At 44.0% G+C, this 18,662-nt stretch overlaps 1 protein-coding gene across 2 annotated transcripts in view; it reads left to right on the forward strand.

Moving 5' to 3' along the window:
- The window catches only part of Dyrk4 (dual specificity tyrosine phosphorylation regulated kinase 4), a 36,259-nt gene extending 17,883 nt beyond the window's left edge, over nucleotides 1-18,376 (forward strand). Inside the window, exons 9-15 of one of the 2 annotated variants that reach the window (XM_075981956.1) lie at nucleotides 1,262-1,400; nucleotides 6,115-6,196; nucleotides 8,418-8,590; nucleotides 9,753-9,813; nucleotides 10,721-10,850; nucleotides 16,971-17,149; nucleotides 17,854-18,376. In XM_075981956.1, coding sequence (XP_075838071.1) covers nucleotides 1,262-1,400; nucleotides 6,115-6,196; nucleotides 8,418-8,590; nucleotides 9,753-9,813; nucleotides 10,721-10,850; nucleotides 16,971-17,149; nucleotides 17,854-18,083 — 994 coding nt within the window. In that variant the 3' untranslated portion in view covers nucleotides 18,084-18,376. The remainder of the gene's footprint in view (nucleotides 1-1,261; nucleotides 1,401-6,114; nucleotides 6,197-8,417; nucleotides 8,591-9,752; nucleotides 9,814-10,720; nucleotides 10,851-16,970; nucleotides 17,150-17,853) is intronic. The other variant, XM_075981957.1, reaches the window with a different exon arrangement.
- Nucleotides 18,377-18,662: the final 286 nt, after the last annotated feature.

Raw genomic sequence — 18,662 nt, forward strand, 5'->3', positions numbered from 1 at the left:
CTTGGCTTTCATGTTCCCCTGTCCTGGCCCTCCAATCCTGGTGCAGAGATTAGAACACAGAACCACAGGCAAACTAGATACTTAGAGGGATCCAAGGACTTTGATTTGGAGTAAAGGTAAGAAAGAACAAATTTTTAAAAGAAAAAAAAACGGGACCCTGATTTATGTAGATTGGCAGCAAACGACTGACTGCGGGTCTGAAAAGATGTGCTTGCGAGAAGGGTGCATGCTTATTTGATTACCTTTCTCTCGGTGAACACTGATGCATTTGAAGTCAAAGCAGAAGCTCGGAATGCATTGATCCAAGGAGAATGATGAGAGGGAGCGCTCAGTAGCCAGATGTTCCTGGGTCACTGATTTAGTAGCTTGATATTTTCATGACAGTGTCCACTTCAACGAGCGAGTGGACATTCTGGTCACCTTATCTGGTGACTGCAAAACATAGTCTACTCTCCAGTATGCAATGTGGTAGACTAGACAGGATAGACTGCCTCTCTTAGCCATTTAACACCATGCCCAGGTAGGATGTCACTGTATTTTAAAGAGCTATAAGAAACCCAGCTATGTTGGGGAGTTACTCACAATCAAAGGTCTGGGGGGGTCTAGAACCAGCTCTCCTATCTGTATTGTACCCCCAAGACTAATGGCTTCCTAAATGTTGCTATAGACAGATAATGTCAGAAATGAAAGAGGGGGAGGAAATGGCCAGGTATTGACACATGCTCTTTCCTTCCTGTTTTCATATTAAAGTCTGCAGAGAAGACAAAAGTCATCCGCTCACAAATATGTGTTTCTTTTAAAAATGCTCAGCATTCATTTCCAAACCTTGCAAGTCAGCAGATTTCATACAATGCAGCACGGCTTTCTGGAATGTCCCAGCCTTTCCTGCACTCTAGAGAACTGAGGATGGCGGGAAGCGTCAGTTTTCATTCTTGCAGGACCAGAGTGAAGGGGCTAAGTAGCCACACTAACCTTTGGTAGAGTTGGGGCTCCCTGGTTTGTCTGAGCTTCCACTGGCTCCTTCTCAATTCCATACATGACATGATGTTGAAGTACACATGCTGGGGCAGGCGTGGTTGCTTTGTCAATGGCTCCCTGGTTCTTACCCAAGAGCTGGAGGAGCTGTCGTGCAGCCTTGCCTCCTGGTTTATGATGTTTGGTATTAGAGGGAACCCTGTGACACAGGTATACATGTGTGTCCAAGCAGAGCATGATGTCTGACAGCCATCTACATCACTCTCCCTCTCTCTCTCTTTCTCAGAATCAACTTGTACGAGTTGATGAAGAACAATAGCTTTCAAGGCTTCAGTCTGTCCATAGTCCGGCGCTTCACCCTTTCTGTTCTGAAGTGCTTACAAATGCTTTATGTAGAGAAAATCATCCACTGTGATCTCAAGCCGGTGAGTACGAACTGGCCAGCTTGTGGGGCTGGCTGCCATCACTGGTTTCCAGGATGGAGGTGAGGCGGTGGTCATTAAGAGACGGTGATAGAGTGAGGACTAAAGCATAAATACTGGCAAGAATGATGTACTGAGGTAGCTAGGAACAGGAACACCTGAGGGCTTTCCCACAGAAGTGGGGGCATAGCTGGTGTCTTGAGCATCAAGACATACTACAGGAAGTCCCAGGAGTCTGGATTTTCTCCTTTGGTACTTTTGATTGCCAGTTACTGCAGTCTTTAAGAGTGTTCTTGGGAGCTCAGCCCAAGTGCTCCACTGCAGGTCTCTGCCTCTGTTTCCATCCCTTGCTGGAAGAAGGTTCTATGGTGATATTAAAGATATTCATCAATGTGACTACAGGGCAAGGCCAGTTAGGGCCCCTCTCCTCTATTGCTTAAGCTCTTAGCTGGGGTCATCCTTGTGGATTCCTGGAAATTTCTCTAGTGCCAGGTTTCTTGCTAGCCCCATAATGGCTCCCTCAATCAAAATATTTCTTTCCTTGTTCTCATCTCTGTCCTTCCTCCATCTTGTCTATCCTGTTCCCTCAAGTTCTCCTCCCTCCTTCCCTTCTTTCCTCCTCCTCCCTTCCCATACTCCCTTCTCCCCTAAACTCCATGCTCCCAATTTTGTCAGGCGATCTTATATTTCCTCTTTCCAGGTGGATCTATGGATGCTTTCCTTAGGGTTCACCTTGTTACTTAGCTTCTCTGGGATCGTGGACTAAGGCTTGTTATTCTTTGTTTTACAACTAGTATCCACTTATGAGTGAGTACATACCATGCTCATCTTTCTGGGTCTGGGTTACCTCACTCAGGATGGTGTTTTCTAGTTCCATCCATTTGCATGAGAATTTCAAGATGTCATTGTTTTTTCTGCTGAATAGTACTCCATTGTGTTAATGTACCACATTTTTTTTTTAATCCATTCTTTGGTTGAGAGACATCTAAGTTTTTTCCAGGTTCTGGCTATTACAAATAATGTTGCTATGAATATAGTTGAACAAATGTTCTTGCAGTATGATGGAGCATCCTTTGGGTATATGCCCAAGAGTGGTATTGCTGGGTCCTGAGGTAGGTTGATTCCCAATTTTCTGAGAAACCTCCATACTGATTTCCAGAGAGGTTGTACAAGATTGCATTCCCACCAGCAATGGATGAGTGTTCCCCTTACTTCACATCCTCTCCAGCATAAGCTATCATTGATGTTTTTGATCTTAGTCATTCTGACTGGTGTAAGATGGTATCTCAGAGTCATTATGATTTGCATTTCCCTGATGGCTAAGGATATTGGGCATTTCCTTAAGTGTCTTTAGGCCATTTGAGATTCTTCTTTTGATAATTCTCTGTTTAGTTCTGTACCCCATTTTTAAAATTGGATTATTTGGAATTTTGATGTCTAATTTCTTGAGCTTTTAAAATATATTTTGGAGATCAGTCTTCTGTCTGATGTGGGGTTGGTGAAGATCTTTTCCCATTCAGTAGGCTGCCTTTTTGTCTTATTGACTGTGTCCTTTGCTTTACAGAAGCTTCTCAGTTTCAGGAGGTCCCATTTATTTATTTATTTATTGTTGCTCTCAGTGTCTGTGCTACTGGTGTTATATTTAGGAAGTGGTCTCCTGTGTTCATGTATTGAAGGCTACTTTCCACTTTCTCTTCTATCAGGTTCAGTATGGTTGGATTTATATTGAGGTCTTTAATCCATTTGGACTTGAGTTTTGTGCATGGGGATAGATATGGATGGAGGAGTAAGAATGTGAGCAAAGAGGTCAGTGGATGGGGACACCCACTGAAATAGTTTACCTGAGCAACTGGGGGCTCACCAACTGTGATCGGACAGGGAAAGAACCAGCACAGGACCAAATTAGACCTTCTGAATGTGGGTGACAGCTGTATGGCTGGGGCAGACCGCAGGGTTTATCCCTACTGCTTGTACTGGCTTTGTGGGAACCCAGTTTCTTTGGATGGATACCTTGCTCAGCCTAGATATAGTAGGGAGGGCCTTGGACCTTTCCCAAAGCAATGTGCCTCACCATCTCTAAGGAGTGGATGGGGGTGTGGTGGAGGAATGTGGAGGGAATGGAAGGAGAAGAGTGAGTGGGAACTGGGATTGGTATGCAAAGTGAAAAAAAATAGTTTGTTTTCCTTTTTAAAAGAAATTTATTTTTTAAAAAATAAATTATAAAAAACAAAAAAAACATTAAAAAAGAGTATTCTTGTCAGTTAGGTGTGGTGGAAGGTCAGAAGTTCAAGATCATCCTCAGCTATATATGGAGTTCAGGACCAGCCTGAGATACATGACATCCTGTCTTAGACTGCCTTTCCCCAATATTTATTACTGTATATTTATTGAGAGCATTGGAGATTAGTTTATAACATGCCTCCACAAACAAAGCCAGTAAAATCTTATTGGGGAGATTCATGCACAGCCATAATGGAAAGACCCACCATGACATGTAATGGTAGCACATCCCTATTGAGAATCATACTTTGCATATTCAAAACTGGCGGACACCTGGCAATGGCACACATGTAGGCAGATGGTCTCCGTTCAATTCTCATTCTTACTGGCATTGTATACATAGCTCTATATCTGTACTGTTCACTTTATATAGGAACTGCTTCTTTGGGAAGAGGGTTGGGTTTCATTTTGGGGTTTTTCTTTGTTTGTTTGTTTGTTTTTGAGTCAGAACTCAGGCTGTCCTAAGCACCACATCAAGCTGAGGCTGACCTTGAACTCTTGAGCCTCTTGCTTCTACCTCCCTCAAGTGCTAGGACTACTGGCATGCACCACTGTGCCTGGCTAGGAATTGGTTCCTAGATCTGTGCCACCCACTGGACTACAAGTTCCTCCTGAGGGCAGGGACCACTTCTTTTCACTGTTATGTCCCCAGGACCTGACCCAGGACCTACTGCCAGACATAGAAGACAACAAATGGCTGTGACATGGGTAATGGCTGTCAATGCAGAGCAATGGTTTGGGACAAGATATGAAGAACTGGTCCATGACCAGCCTAACTCAGAGAGGCCACAGTTTCCAACTTGCCCTCCCTCTCCCATCTTCATCCCTAAAAATGGTCGTTAAAGATTTTTCAAGATAGATATAGTCGTAGCTGGTTGGAGCCTCATAAGGATGGGAATATATTGATTTATCTACCACACCCAGTTCCAAAATTACCTTTCCAGCTCCAAACAGCCCCATAATACCTATGGTGTTTAGATTTGGTGGTGGGGGGGGAGAGCTGGATTCCACCAAGGAAATCCACAAGTTTTTCACCAGCCAAATTATCAGGGAACAGATTTCTTTGAGACAGGAGTCAAGTGTACTCAGTAAGTTTGTCCCTTTGGGAACGGAAACGCAAACCAGGAGGGTGTTTGGTAGATATGTATTGAAGAGCAGGGGGTTGTTCTTGTGTCTTTAATGTTTACAGTGCATGAGTTCTGAGTGCCCATAACCTTGTACTCTTCTAAGAGAACCCTCTCCCAGTAAGAAGGGGGAGTGTGTGGCTGCCAATCTTCCATTGCTGTGACAAAATATCAATGGAAATCAGCCTCTAAGGAGGAGGACAGGTTTGTTATGGCTGATGGTTTCAATCGGTGGCCAGCTGGCACCATCATTTTTGGAACCGTGGTGATGCTAAACATCATTACAAAGAGTGAAGCTCGTCATTTCATGGTGGCCAGGAAGAGTGGGGTGGGTGGGGATGGTTCTCAGCATCCTCTTTACTGCCAGCCCCCACTAACTTCCTCTCACTCGACCCCACCTCCTAAAGTCCCTGCCACCTCCCCATAGTGCTGCAGGTCAACAAATTTGCAGCACACAGGCTGGTGGGGATATATAAGATGCAAAGCACAGCCTAGGACTGGCTTCATCTAGTGATAGAGCCTCTTCATTGAGCTGGAGACACACAAGAAGTTGTTCATCTTTTAAGACTTCTCTATCCTCTCTGGGTTAACACACATTCTTCTGCAAAGCAAGAGGCTTCAGACTCGCTCTGCTGTGACCTATGTGCATGTCAGCCCAGTAAGCAATCATCTCACAGGGAGACCCTTGAGACATAGTTAGGACCTTACTCTTCTAGCCTTAAATAGCAGTTTCACGTTGAGACAAGAGACCAGAGCTCTGCCTTGATCCATGACTTGACGACACGCCTGGCCCCTGAAATTCAGTATGAGAGCCACACAGCCCCATCAAATTCTTGTATCTGTCTCTCTGTCTTTCTATCATCCATCTATCTGTTACCTATTTGCCTATGAACTTATTAGTTCTATATTATCATAGCAGAGTGTTAACGACAGCATTTCTCATAAACATTACACATATTCAGCCAATGACATTTGTAAGGCCTTATGCCTTAGCAAACAACCAGGTGCCAGAGAACATGTAAATAAACTGATATTGTCAGGAGCTTTTGCACAACCAGGGAGGGGAGAGACAAAATATACACAAATGAGGGAATACAAAGCAGTGAAGACTGGGTCCAAATCACATACTGACCACACGTCAATGGGGAGTCCCAGGAGGGAAGACAACGGGCAGTGGAAAAGATGTGGAAGAGGACCTTAGAGGTGGCTGTATTTGAACGGGACTGTCCTTGTTCAGGAGTGACATATAGGTAAGGAGGGGACCTAGGTAACATTAATTTAAATAAACGTAACATGTATCTTCTTTTCTCCAGGAAAATATCGTACTATACCAGCGGGGCCAGGTCACTGTTAAAGTTATTGACTTTGGATCAAGCTGTTATGAACACCAGAAAGGTAGGCCCTTTGCCAGGCTTTCTGTCTAAGCTCTGCTATTATATGTGCTCTCTATTTGCACGCCAGGTTTCCTGGGTGCCAGCCTGGGTTCAGCCATCACAACTGCCAGCATACACTTGAGTCAGGTGTTTCACATCTCCAAGTCCAAGTTTTTCATGTATAAAAGGAGAGAGTTGTGTCCAAAGAGCATATGGACTCTCTGAAGTCCTCATAGTCTGTGGCTATGGAATGACCCATGAGCACCATGGTCCCCAAACAGACTTAGATGTGCTTAGCATCGCTCCAGGGCTTGGAACACAGCAGTCCCCAGGCGCTCGCCTTAACGTGCATCAGATACAAATTTCTGGTGCATATTCAAGAGGTTGCACTTTAGGAACCAGTCACTCTACAGTTTCAGCTCCACCAGACCTTTTCAATCTAGAGCCTAGAAGGGAACCCTGGAGCATATTCCTACAATCTTCACCGGACATAACCGGATTTATCTGCCTCTTTGCCTTTTATAAGTCAGATCTAGAGAACATGTCCCTTCTATATGTCACTCATTAGTCTAGGCACAAAAAGACAGAACCAAAAAAAAAAAACCCCAATATTATCTCATAAAAGTGAGATAGGATCTGGCTATGTAGTCCAAGCTGCCTGGGAAACAGAGGTCCTTCTGCTTCTGCCTCTCAGATGCTGGGAGCACAGATATGTGCCACCAAACCCACCTAAATGTTAAAATGCCTTGTGTAAGATATGGGCTGTAGTTCAGTTGGTAGAATGATTACCTATTTATACCTAGGAATTGGTGGGTCTAATCCAAGCACCAAATAAACCAGGCGTGGTGACACACAACTGAAATTCTAGCAGTGGGGAGGGAGAGGCAGGAGGGTGGGAAGTTCTAGGTCAGCAGGTCTCAGCCTAGGAATTGTGACTCCTTTGGCAAGCCTCTATCTCCAAAATGTTTACATCACGATTCATAACAGTGGCAAAATTATAGTTACAGAGTAGCAACAAAAATAATTTTATGAATTTATTGTTAGGGGGTCACCACATATGAGGAACTGTATTAAAGGGTTGCAGCATTAGGAAGGTTGACAACCACTGTTCTAGGTAATATTTGATGCTACATTGTGAGTTTGGGGCCAGCCTGGGCTACATGAGACCTTGTTTACAAATAAACACAAGCCAAACAAAGTGAAAATATGTGTGTATAAGTGCTGGCAAATCAGTTTTACAAGCAAGTAGGATAGAATAATTTATTTTTGAATAATGAAATCTTGATGTTGAGGAATTAGTTCATCTTCACTTGACCAGTTTAACAACAGGGATGTGTTTACAAGACCACTGCCTCGCTCTGCGCCTGCCCAATAATCAGAAATCATGATCATGTGCAAACACCGCAAGTTCCATCTTTCTGCCTCCAAGCCTCTCCCCTATAACATCCAGGGTTCCTGCAGCATCGTTGCCTGTGTGTCCTCCACTGCTGAGCTTTGCCGAGTCTTTATCTCTGTGCTTCATGTCACATGAGTCATACATAATGTATCAATTCAACCTAAATTATGATCTAAAAAACCCTAAACAAACAGGGTCTCAATATGTCGCCCAGGCTGGCCTGGAACTCACAATTCTTGTCTCAGCCTTGTGAGCCTATGGGCCATCTGACCTGGCTCTAAATTTAAATGATGAGTTTTGCAGATTTGTTTTCCAACTATAACTTGGTTACTTCCACAACAAATAATAGGAATGCTCTCAGAAAATGTCCACCCAAAACTTGAGCACTTAGTTTGTATTAGCTTTAACGGTTTCTTTTGCTGTTACTGGTTTTAAAATTTTATTTTTGACACAGGGTCTTTCCATGTAGCCCAGAATAGCTTTGAACTAAACAAGTAGCCCAGGCTAGTCTCGAACTTTCATCCATCTGCCTTAATCTCCTGAATGCTAAGAATAAATGTGTGTGGTACCATACACACCATGGCAGGTTTGTTTGTGTGTGGTTGGTGGGGGAGGGGGTTTTGATGTTTAGTTTTATTTTTAAAAGAGCTAATTTAAATTTTCTCCCTTGGAATTTACTCCTTTGGAGTTCCTTATCAATAAGATGGGAATAACAATCAGCTTATGGGAGGATTCATCTATTGGTAGATAATGGAAGAAGCCCACAGAGGGCGGCGCTCTAAATTAGCCACCACAGAGGCATCTGGAGAAAGCTTTGTGGTGAGGTTTCTTTCCCTTTGCACCACAGTGTACACGTACATCCAAAGCCGTTTCTACCGATCCCCCGAGGTGATTCTGGGCCACCCCTACAACATGGCCATTGATATGTGGAGCCTGGGCTGCATCATGGCGGAGCTATACACCGGATACCCACTGTTCCCTGGGGAGAATGAGGTCGAGCAGCTGGCTTGCATAATGGAGGTGAGGGGTCAGTCACCAGCATAGATGATGTCCAGGGATAAGGTCCATTCTCAGACACTGGGCTTCATCAGACCCAGCAAGGGCAGTGCCCTGCACACTTCCCATACTTCTGAACGTAGTTTTGAAACGATGTACCTCTTGTATTTGGCTGAGCTGAGAGCTAACTTTTTCATCATGTTTTAAACAGTTGCCGACGATGCCCTTTCCCTCACTGTAAATACTGACATATTAAAATAAAACGGTAACGCTAGTCTTTCAAATACACCATCATGATGACGATACTAACAGTACTGAAGCCAGTGTGATCTGGTAACCACCCAATCTACCTAAAAATCAAGTGACTGGGTTCTTAAACAACCGCACCTTTCCCCTGCTTTCTTCTTCTTTCTCCTTGAAAAGACAGGGAGGTAAAAATAGCTGCACGCGGCAGTCAAGTGGTAGCTAACTGATCCAGGAGTTAGTAAACCAGGGTCTAGCCTTGGATTTATCCTTATGGCATGCCACAGTCTTTGCTGTGGACTGCTGAAAAGGAGGGTCAGGGCATGTGTTGCTAAGGCTGAATACACTTGAACCGTCCCTGCTTCTAACACATGGGACACTGGAGTGACCTGTGTTTCCTACTGCTTCAGGACCCGCTCTGCTTCCTTTGGACCTCTGAAGGGCTGCAGAACCAGAGGGCGGGGTTATGCCTACGCTGTGTCTGCCAACCAGGGCAGAGGGTACTCTTTGCCTCATACGCATGCAAGTTTCAGAAAAACCAGTGACCAGTCAGCACTAAATTTTCTTCCCAAGAATGTTCTTTTGTTGTCTCAGGATCCAGGGCTGATCTATTCCCCCCCCCCCCAACCCAGTGCTTCACACTGGGAGAAGGCATTGCTCATTCACTGTGGTCTGCATGGAACTGACAAGGGACGTGGGTGCTCCCAGTGTCTTACCTGTTTAGCGTGGTCAGTGTTCATTTGTAGGCTGCTGAGGCAGCCTGGAGTAGGAATTGCAAGACTTAGTCCCTGGGTCTGCTCTGCCACCGATGCAATGTTGTTACTTAAATCTTTTGAGCCTTAAATGTAAAAGACAAAGTTTGGCCAGAGTCCAACCTAGATCTTGACAGCCTTTGAATTTGTGACTCCACAATAGTGACACAGGCACACTGTACTTGTTGAAGGTGCTGGGCCTGCCACCTGCCCACTTCGTCCAGACGGCCTCCAGGAGACAGATATTCTTTGGTAAGTTCCATGATCTCTTTGTCCCATTGTGTCTGGTGAGGTGTCACTGGACTTGAAGACACCTACCAGACCCTAGGCAAACAGACAGACAAATACTTTTCTTCTCCCATATGGAAGGGTGATGAGGAGCTGAAGAGAAGCTAAGTGGTACCTAGTAGTATGACAGATAGTGTCTCACAGTGAAAGGGGATCCTAACAGTATAATACCAGGAGCATGGAAGACCCTATTCCTCAGATCTATCAGCTAGTAACTGCATCCACAAAATGTTAAAAGATACGCCCTCCTAGAGGTGTTCCGCAAACATTTTCTTGCTATGCAGCGTGCCGGAAAATCAGGGCAGAAATTTCTGGCATAGTGGAAAATTCTACTGTTATAGTCTACTGTTAATGGAGAATTATTATTGTTATCATTATTGTTATTAGGTTTGTGTGTGCAGGGGTGGGGTGTGTTTGCGTGGGTACATGTGTTCTGCACCATGAATGGCCTCATTTTTACTTTATTAGGATAGTGATGAAGGAGCAAGGGCATAAATAACCCAAGAAGATATAACCTCCTTTTGCCATTTGAAATTGATTTTTATTCATTAGCACCCCCCAGTGGCAGCAATTGAAACTATTTTCTCGATGTGGGAAGGGGCTCAGGGAGAGCATACAGGATAGTAGGAAACCTTGCATTTGGCATGAGTTGTATTTACTAGATGAGATATGTGGACTTTTTCAATCTAGCTGAGACTGTTGGATGTGTTTGTATGCATGGTGTAGAAGGGTGGAGAGGGACAGGCATGCCAGACAGGGGTCAAGAGCTGCAGGGAGGCCGCCAAGAGGCGGCATGATTGAGTGGTCAGCTGTGAAGTGCTGGGTGGATATTTACACCTGGAACTAAATACAGAATGTTGTTTCTTTGAAGATTCCAAAGGTCTTCCCAAAAATATAACCAACAACAGGGGAGAGAAAAGATACCCAGACTCCAAGGATCTCACGATGGTGCTGAAAACCTATGACTCCAGCTTCCTAGACTTTCTCAGAAGGTGTTTGGTGTGAGTTTGTCGGGGTGTTTTTGCCTGCGGGTTTCCTAACTGTTAAGTACTATGCTTTCCTATGTTTGCCAATGGACGTCTAAGGCAGGGGGATAGGTGGAAGAGTCAGGTACTCTTCTGTTCTCAGGGTAGAGCTTTGAAGTCTTCAAGTGATTTAATGTGTATCTGGTCCGCCTACAGTCTATGCTCGGAAGTTCAGCCATTTTCTCTGGAAAATGTGTGTGTAGAGATTGTCACTATCTTAGTCTCAAACTGCCTGACAGAGATTGTAAGTCCTGCCGTCTGGCACTTCATGAGCTGAAGCCAGCTCTTCAGTAGGTCCGTTGTATTGTATGCAAAGCTATGCAGCATACATGGGCTCTGGGAACGGCTGTATTTAGCGTCCAGACCTCCACATACCGGGCAGTTAGGGGTAGGGTGAGCTGCGGACTGCCGCACACAGTTGTTTACTCAGACTGAGAAATCAAGTTCTGTACTTGAGTCACACCCTTATGAACAAGGAGGGGCCATGATGCAGGCAGTCCTGTTCCAGCACTATGGTGTTTGGCAGAGCTTGGCCACGGCTGCTGCTTAAGAGACTTGCCAGACGGTCTCTGCTGAGTCTAAGTAGCTTGGCCATGTGCCTTTTCAGCAGTCACCACTGCTCTCTGGCCTGTTGCTTATCCTCCGAAATGAAGTATTGCTGAGGTACCTTCCAGCCATCAGCACTACAGCTGTCCGGTGCTTTCAGGAGAGTGTATCTTTACAGTTGCTCTTCTGGAGGGGCAGAGTGACTTTAGCAAAACACTCTGGGCACTTATGGCTTCGAGAACTCAGGCAGCAGTCCAGAGGGCAATCAGCATCGCTAGAAGAACCCTCTCATCCACGGGGGCAGGCATGCTATTTTCCACCTGAAATCAAAGGGAAGGCTCTGGTACCTCATCTCTCTTCTCTGTTACTCCAGCTCCAGCTGAGGCTATAGAATAAATGTCCTGTAAAAAATGACAGGAGACAGAGACAGGCAGAGGTCTGTGAGTTCAAGGCCAGCCCGGTCTACAAGAGCTAGTTCCAGGACAGGCCTCAAAGCTACAGAGAAACCCTGTTCTCAAAAAAACCAGAGAGAGAAAGAGAGAGAGAGAGAGAAAGAAATATCAACTGGATTTGGCGTAGAGGTTACCCAGAACTCTAACCATCTGGAACATAGTAGTCTAGGAGCAAAACAGATTTATTTATTTATTTATTTATTTATTTATTTATTTATTTATTTATGCTCTGAACTCATAAGGCAGTAATGCTGACAGGGCCTGTTACGCAGCCTGTTACTTTACCAAGGAGCAAAGCTTTGGAATGGCAGACTAGAGGCTCTGAGCCAAAGCCCACAGGGTTAGACGGAGCACGCGAAGCCCTGCCATGCACGCTTGGAGGCTGACAGCAGAAGTTCAGCGGAGGGGAGATAGAGCTCAGCAGCAGTTCATTTCACAGCCGAGAGCTTTGCAGCTGATGACTTTGACGAGTCTAGACTGTCCATACTGCCTCCCTGTAGCTGGAAGCTCTGCCCAGCATGATGGACAAGACACGGAAGTGCCCACCATGAGGTGGCCGGATGACAGAACCACGTGTATAGCGAACAGACAGCGGTGACTGTGAAGGCTTGATGCTGGCAGAAGAGCGTGTCTTTATGTCGCTCTTCTGGAGAAATGGGTGTTTTCAGAGTTGAAAGGACTAGGACCTAAGAGAAGGGTCAGCTATTTTATCCCGTCTAACGTTCACGGGTAGAATTTAGACTTGGGTGGAAGTTACAGGGAAATAAGCCAGTCTTGGCTCAGTAAGATTGAACATGAAACCCTCTTGAAGATGAGTGTTTCTCAGCCGAGTTAAATGGCAAATGTGCACAAACCCAGCTGCTTGGAGGCTGACACAGGAGCATTACAAGTCTGAGTTCAACCCTGGCTGAGTAAGAGCCTTTTCCAAAATAAGACCGAAAAGCACCAGAGTGACACTCAATGGTCGAGCCGTTTACGAGAGTACTCGAGGCCTGGGTTTGCCATCTAGCGTGAAAAAAACAAACAAACCAAAGATACTTGGTTCTGTAAAATGCATTTTCTTTTACTATGTTAGAAATTTCCTTGAATTACAACCCCCATTAAAAGTCTTTTTTTTCTATTTTTTCCGTTTATTTATTTATTAAAGATTTCTGTCTCTTCCCCGCCACCTCCTCCCATTTCCCCCCTCTTCCCCAATCAAGTTCCCCTCCCTTGTCAGCCCATAGAGCTATCAGGGTTCCCTGTCCTGTGGGAAGTCCAAGGACCACCCACGTCCATCCAGGTCTAGTAAGGTGAGCATCCAAACTGCCTAGGCTCCCACAAAGCCAGTACGTGCAGTAGGATCAAAAACCCACTGCCATTGTTCTTGAGTTCTCAGTAGTCCTCATTGTCTGCTATGTTCAGCGAGTCCAGTTTTATCCCAGGTTTTTTCAGATCCAGTTCAGCTGGCCTTGGTGAGTTCCCGATAGAACATCCCCATTGTCTCAGTGTGTGGGTGCACCCCATGCTCGTGCTCTCTCTCCTTCTGCTCCTGATTTGGACCTTGAGATTTCTGTCCTGTGCTCCAATGTGGGTCTCTGTCTCTGTCTCCTTTTATCGCCTGATGAAGGTTAATATTCAGGAGGATGCCTATATGTTTTTCTTTGGGTTCTCCTTATTTAGCTTCTCTAGGATCACTAATTATAGGCTCAATGTCCTTTGTTTATGGCTAGAAACCAAATATGAGTGAGTACATCCCATGTTCCTCTTTTTGGGTCTGGCTTACCTCACTCAGGATAGTGTTTTCTATTTCCATCCATTTGTATGCAAAATTCAAGAAGTCCTTGTTTTTTACTGCTGAGTAGTACTCTAATATGTATACATTCCATACTTTCTTCATCCATTCTTCCATTGAAGGGCATCTAGGTTGTTTCCAGGTTCTGGCTATTACAAACAATGCTGCTATGAACATAGTAGAGCATATACTTTTGTTGTATGATAAGGCCTGTCTTGGGTATATTCCCAAGAGTGGTATTGCTGGGTGCAAAGGTAGGTTGATCCCGAATTTCCTGAGAAACCGAAACACTGCTTTCCAAAGTGGTTGCACAAGTTTGCATTCCCACCAGCAATGGATGAGTGTACCCCTTTCTCCACAACCTCTCCAGCAAAGGCTATCATTGGTGTTTTTTATTTTAGCCATTCTGACAGGTGTAAGATGGTATCTTAAAGTTGTCTTGATTTGCATTTCCCTGATCGCTAAGGAAGTTGAGCATGACCTTAAGTGTCTTTTGGCCATTTGAAGTTCTTCTGTTGAGAATTCTCTGTTCAGCTCAGTGCCCCATTTTATAATTGGGTTGATTAGATTTTTACGGTCTAGTTTCTTGAGTTCTTTATATATTTTGGAGATCAGACCTTTGTCAGTTGCGGGGTTGGTGAAGATCTCCCAGTCAGGGGGTTGCCTTTGTGTCTTAGTGACAGTGTCCTTTGCTTTACAGAAGCTTCTCAGTCTCAGGAGGTCCCATTTATTCAATGAGGCCCTTAATGTCTATGCTGCTGGGGTTATACGTAGGAAGTGGTCTCCTGTGCCCATGTGTTGTAGAGTACTTCCCACTTTCTCTTCTATCAGGTTCAGTGTGTTCAGACTGATATTGAGGTCTTTAATCCATTTGGACTTGAGTTTTGTGCATGGCGATAGATATGGATCTATTTTCATTCTTCTACAGGTTGACATCCAGTTTTGCCAGCACAATTTGTTGAAGATGCTCTCTTTTTTTCCATTGTATACTTTTAGCTCCTTTATCGAAAATCAGGTGTTCATATGTTTGTGGGTTAATGTCAGCGTCTTCTATTCGATTCCATTGGTCGACTTCTCTGTTTTTATGCCAATACCAAGCTGTTTTTAATACTGTAGCTCTGTAATAGTTTGAAGTCAGAGATGGTAATGCCTGCAGATGATCCTTTATTGTATAAGATTGTTTTGGCTATCCTGGGTTTTTTGTTTTTCCATATAAAGTTGATTATTGTCTTCTCCAGATCTGTGAAGAATTTTGATGGGAGTTTGATGGGGATTGCATTGAATCTATAGATTGCTTTTGGTAGAATTGCCATTTTTACTATGTTGATCCTGCCAATCCAAGAGCAGGGGAGATCCTTCCATTTTCTGGTGTCCGCTTCAATTTCTTTCTTCAAAGACTTAAAGTTCTTGTCATATAGATCTTTCACTTCCTTGGTCAGAGTTACCCCAAGATATTTTATGTTATTTGTGGCTATCGTGAAAGGTGATGCTTCTCTGATTTCCCTCTCTGTTTCCTTATCCTTAGTGTATAGGAAGGCCACTGATTTTTTGGAGTTGATCTTGTATCCTGCCACATTACTAAAGGTGTTTATCAGCTGTAGGAGTTCTTTGGTAGAGTTTTTGGGGTCGCTTATGTATACTATCATATCATCTGCAAATAACGAAAGCTTAACTTCTTCTTTTCCAATACTAATCCCCTCAATCCCCTTATGTTGTCTTATTGCTATTGCTAGAACTTCAAGTACTATATTGAAGAGGTATGGAGAGAGTGGACATCCTTGTCGTGTTTCTGATTTTAGTGGGATGGCTTTGAGTTTTTCTGTTTAATTTAATGTTAGCTGTCGGCTTGCTGTAAATAGCTTTTATTATATTTAGGTATGACCCTTGTATCTCTAGTCTCTCCAAGACCTTTATCATAAAGTGGTGTTGAATTTTGTCGAATGCTTTTTAAGCATCTAATGGAATGATCATATGGTTTTTTTCTTTCAGTTTATTTATATGGTGGATTACATTGATAGATTTGTGTATGTTGAACCAGCCCTGCATCTCTGGGATGAAGCCTACTTGATCATAATGGATAATTTTTCTAATGTGTTCTTGGATTCGGTTTGCCAGTATTTTGTTGAGAATTTTTGCGTCGATATTCATGAGTGAGATAGGCCTGTAATTCTCTTTCTTGGTTGGGTCTTTGTATGGTTTTGGTATCAGGGTAACTGTAGCTTCATAAAAGGAATTTGGCAGACTCTTCTGTTTCTGTATTGTGAAATACATTAAGGAGTATAGGTATTAGCTCTTCTTGGAAGTTCTGGTAGAATTCTGCAATGAAACCATCTGGTCCTGGGCTTTTTTTGGAAGGGAAATTTTTGATAACAGTTTGTAGTTCTTCGCGACTAACAGGTCTGTTTAGATTGTTCACCTGGTCTTGGTTTAGCTTTGGTATATGGTACTTATTTAAAAAAATGTCCATTTCTTGTTTATTTTCCAGTTTTGTCGCACGCAGGCTTTTGTAGCAAGATCTAATGATTCTCTGAATTTCCTGTGTCTGTGGTTATGTCCCCCTTTTCATTTCTGATCTTATTTATCTGCATGTTCTCTCTCTGTTGTTTAATTAGTTTGGATAGGGGTTTGTCGATCTTGTTGATTTTCTCCAAGAACCAACTTTTTGTTTCATTGATTCTTTGGACTGTCTTTTTTTTTTTTGATACAGTATCTCATGTAACACAGGCTACTCACAAATTCAGTACATACTCGAGGCTGGACTTGAACTTCTGATCCTCTTGCCTCCACTATCTCCCTCCCCCTGAACTGGGATTAGGCATGCACCATCAGGCCCTGCCCCCATATGAATCTGATATTCTACAAGTTTCCCCCTTATCTTTGGAGTCCCAGATCCCACAGTCTGAGAAGTATGCATCTCGTTTCCATTTTAACTTGCCAAATCCTACGTTTCATTGGCTAGGATTCTTTAATATTCCTTTGTTTGTTTCAGTTCTGGAGACCAATACTCAGGGGCTTGCACACAGGCACTCAACCGCTGAGCTACATCCCCAGACTAAACAATATTTCCTGCAAGAGAATTTCTAGGGATCCTAGACAATTTGGTATTAATTTAGTATTATATAATAATGATAATTCACCTTTTCTTTAAAAAATATCAAGTTGTTTGCAGCCATTTTACAATTATATCATCACCTCTGCTCTGCTCTCTGTTATCTCTGAGATACAATACAGATAAAATGGAAAACATCTTGATTAGGTTTACAAAATATTTTACAATGGAAAGTCAACAGTAACCAACTCATGTTGGGCTGTCTTGGTGTTCAGATGGGAGCCTTCTATGCGCATGACCCCTGACCAAGCCCTCAAGCATGCCTGGATTCACGAGCCACGGAAACTCAAAACGCGGCCCAGGCCACAGATCCTAAGGAAGTCCAGTTTATGTACGTCTTCTGAGATAAGCAAGGACAAGGCGGAAGAGCGTCACTCCAGCAAAAGCAAAACAGGTACAGTCTCAGGAGCCAGGCAGGGGTCAAGCCAGCCCTGATGTCTTCACGGGATGTGGGCTAATTCAGCCCTCACCACACCATCATGAGTTTACCATTTCTTGTTTTTGTGTTTCCTCTTTCGGGAGACCTTGTTGTAGCTGGATCCCTCTGTTTGGCCTCTTGCCATTAGGATTTTCCACTTTTCAATGTTCGATTCCCCTTCTCCTTCCTTGTCCTTTCATTATGCTTACCCCCTGTGTCCTATGACCATCTTTTATGTTCTTTTAAAGAAATATTTTATTTTGGTGAGTGTGTGTGCTGGAACCTTGCATGTGGAGGCTGGGAATGGAGCTCTGGTCCTCTGGCAGAACAGCAAGTGCTTTTGACTGCTATGTTATCTCCAGCCCCCTTTACATTACTGTAATGACATATATTGGCATAAGACAAATTTTTCTGTGCAGTGTAGCCTAGTAAGACAGATCGCTGGACTCAAGTGGGATAAAATTCAGCTTCTGCAGTACCAGGTGTGGCTCTTGGGCAATTTATCTCTCCTTAAAAGACAACAGTGCTTATTCTGTGGGGTTTAGGAGAGGATCTCATGGATCAGCACAAGAGCTCAGAATAATGCTGCTCACCAAATGTTCAGTTCTCACAGCTGTCGTAAAGCCTAACGCACAGCGGCTAGTATTTGAAGGGTTCTCTTTGTCCCTTCCTTCCTGCAGATGAGACCACCAAAGAAACCACAGGCAAACTAAAAGACGACACTGAGAAGCCCGGTGAGAATTCAGGCAAACAGCAGAGCTCTCTCCAGCACACGGCTGACACAGTCCAGCTGCCTTATCTAGCAGAAACTTCTGGTAAGCCAGAGACTGTTGTTGGGCCAGAGGTGTCTGCAGAACAACAGTGCACCTCCTCCCCCAAGAGCACGAACATTTTACCACCCATCATGTGACCCCCACGGAGGGTGCATCCTGTTCCTTTCCACCATCGATTTGTATCAGAGAAGGCACTTTGATTGTACAATACTTCACATTGCTTTTTTAATGCATAAAGGTTTGTAAGAAAAATCAAACTCTCTTCACACGGTGAGTTGGCATGATTCCTCCAGTAAAGGTGTGTGTGTGTGGGGGCTTTATCTGAACATACCTTTTTAGGGTGTATGTTATCTAGGGGGCAGTGTTGAATGCTACAGCCTCATTCACGGAACCCTAAATAAAATCGTAGCCATTCTTGTCTGTGACTCTCAATCTGTGTCACCCAGGATTCTCTCGTTTTGCGTTATGTGAATGTGCTTGTATATGCGTGTGTGCCGGTACACATGGGGGCTAGAGAATAACCTTGGGTGTCGTTCTTCTTGCTGTCCACATGATTTCCCAAGATGATCTCTCACTGGCCTGAAACCTGCCAAGTAGGTTGGACCAAGTAGGTTGGTCACTGAGTAGGGGTCTGTCTGTACTTCCCCAGTGACGGGATTACAAGTGTACTCCACCATGCCACCCATTTTAATATTTATTTTTATTGTGTGTGTGTC

Source organism: Microtus pennsylvanicus, chromosome 8 (genome assembly GCF_037038515.1).
Source record: "Microtus pennsylvanicus isolate mMicPen1 chromosome 8, mMicPen1.hap1, whole genome shotgun sequence".
NCBI lineage: Eukaryota > Metazoa > Chordata > Mammalia > Rodentia > Cricetidae > Microtus > Microtus pennsylvanicus.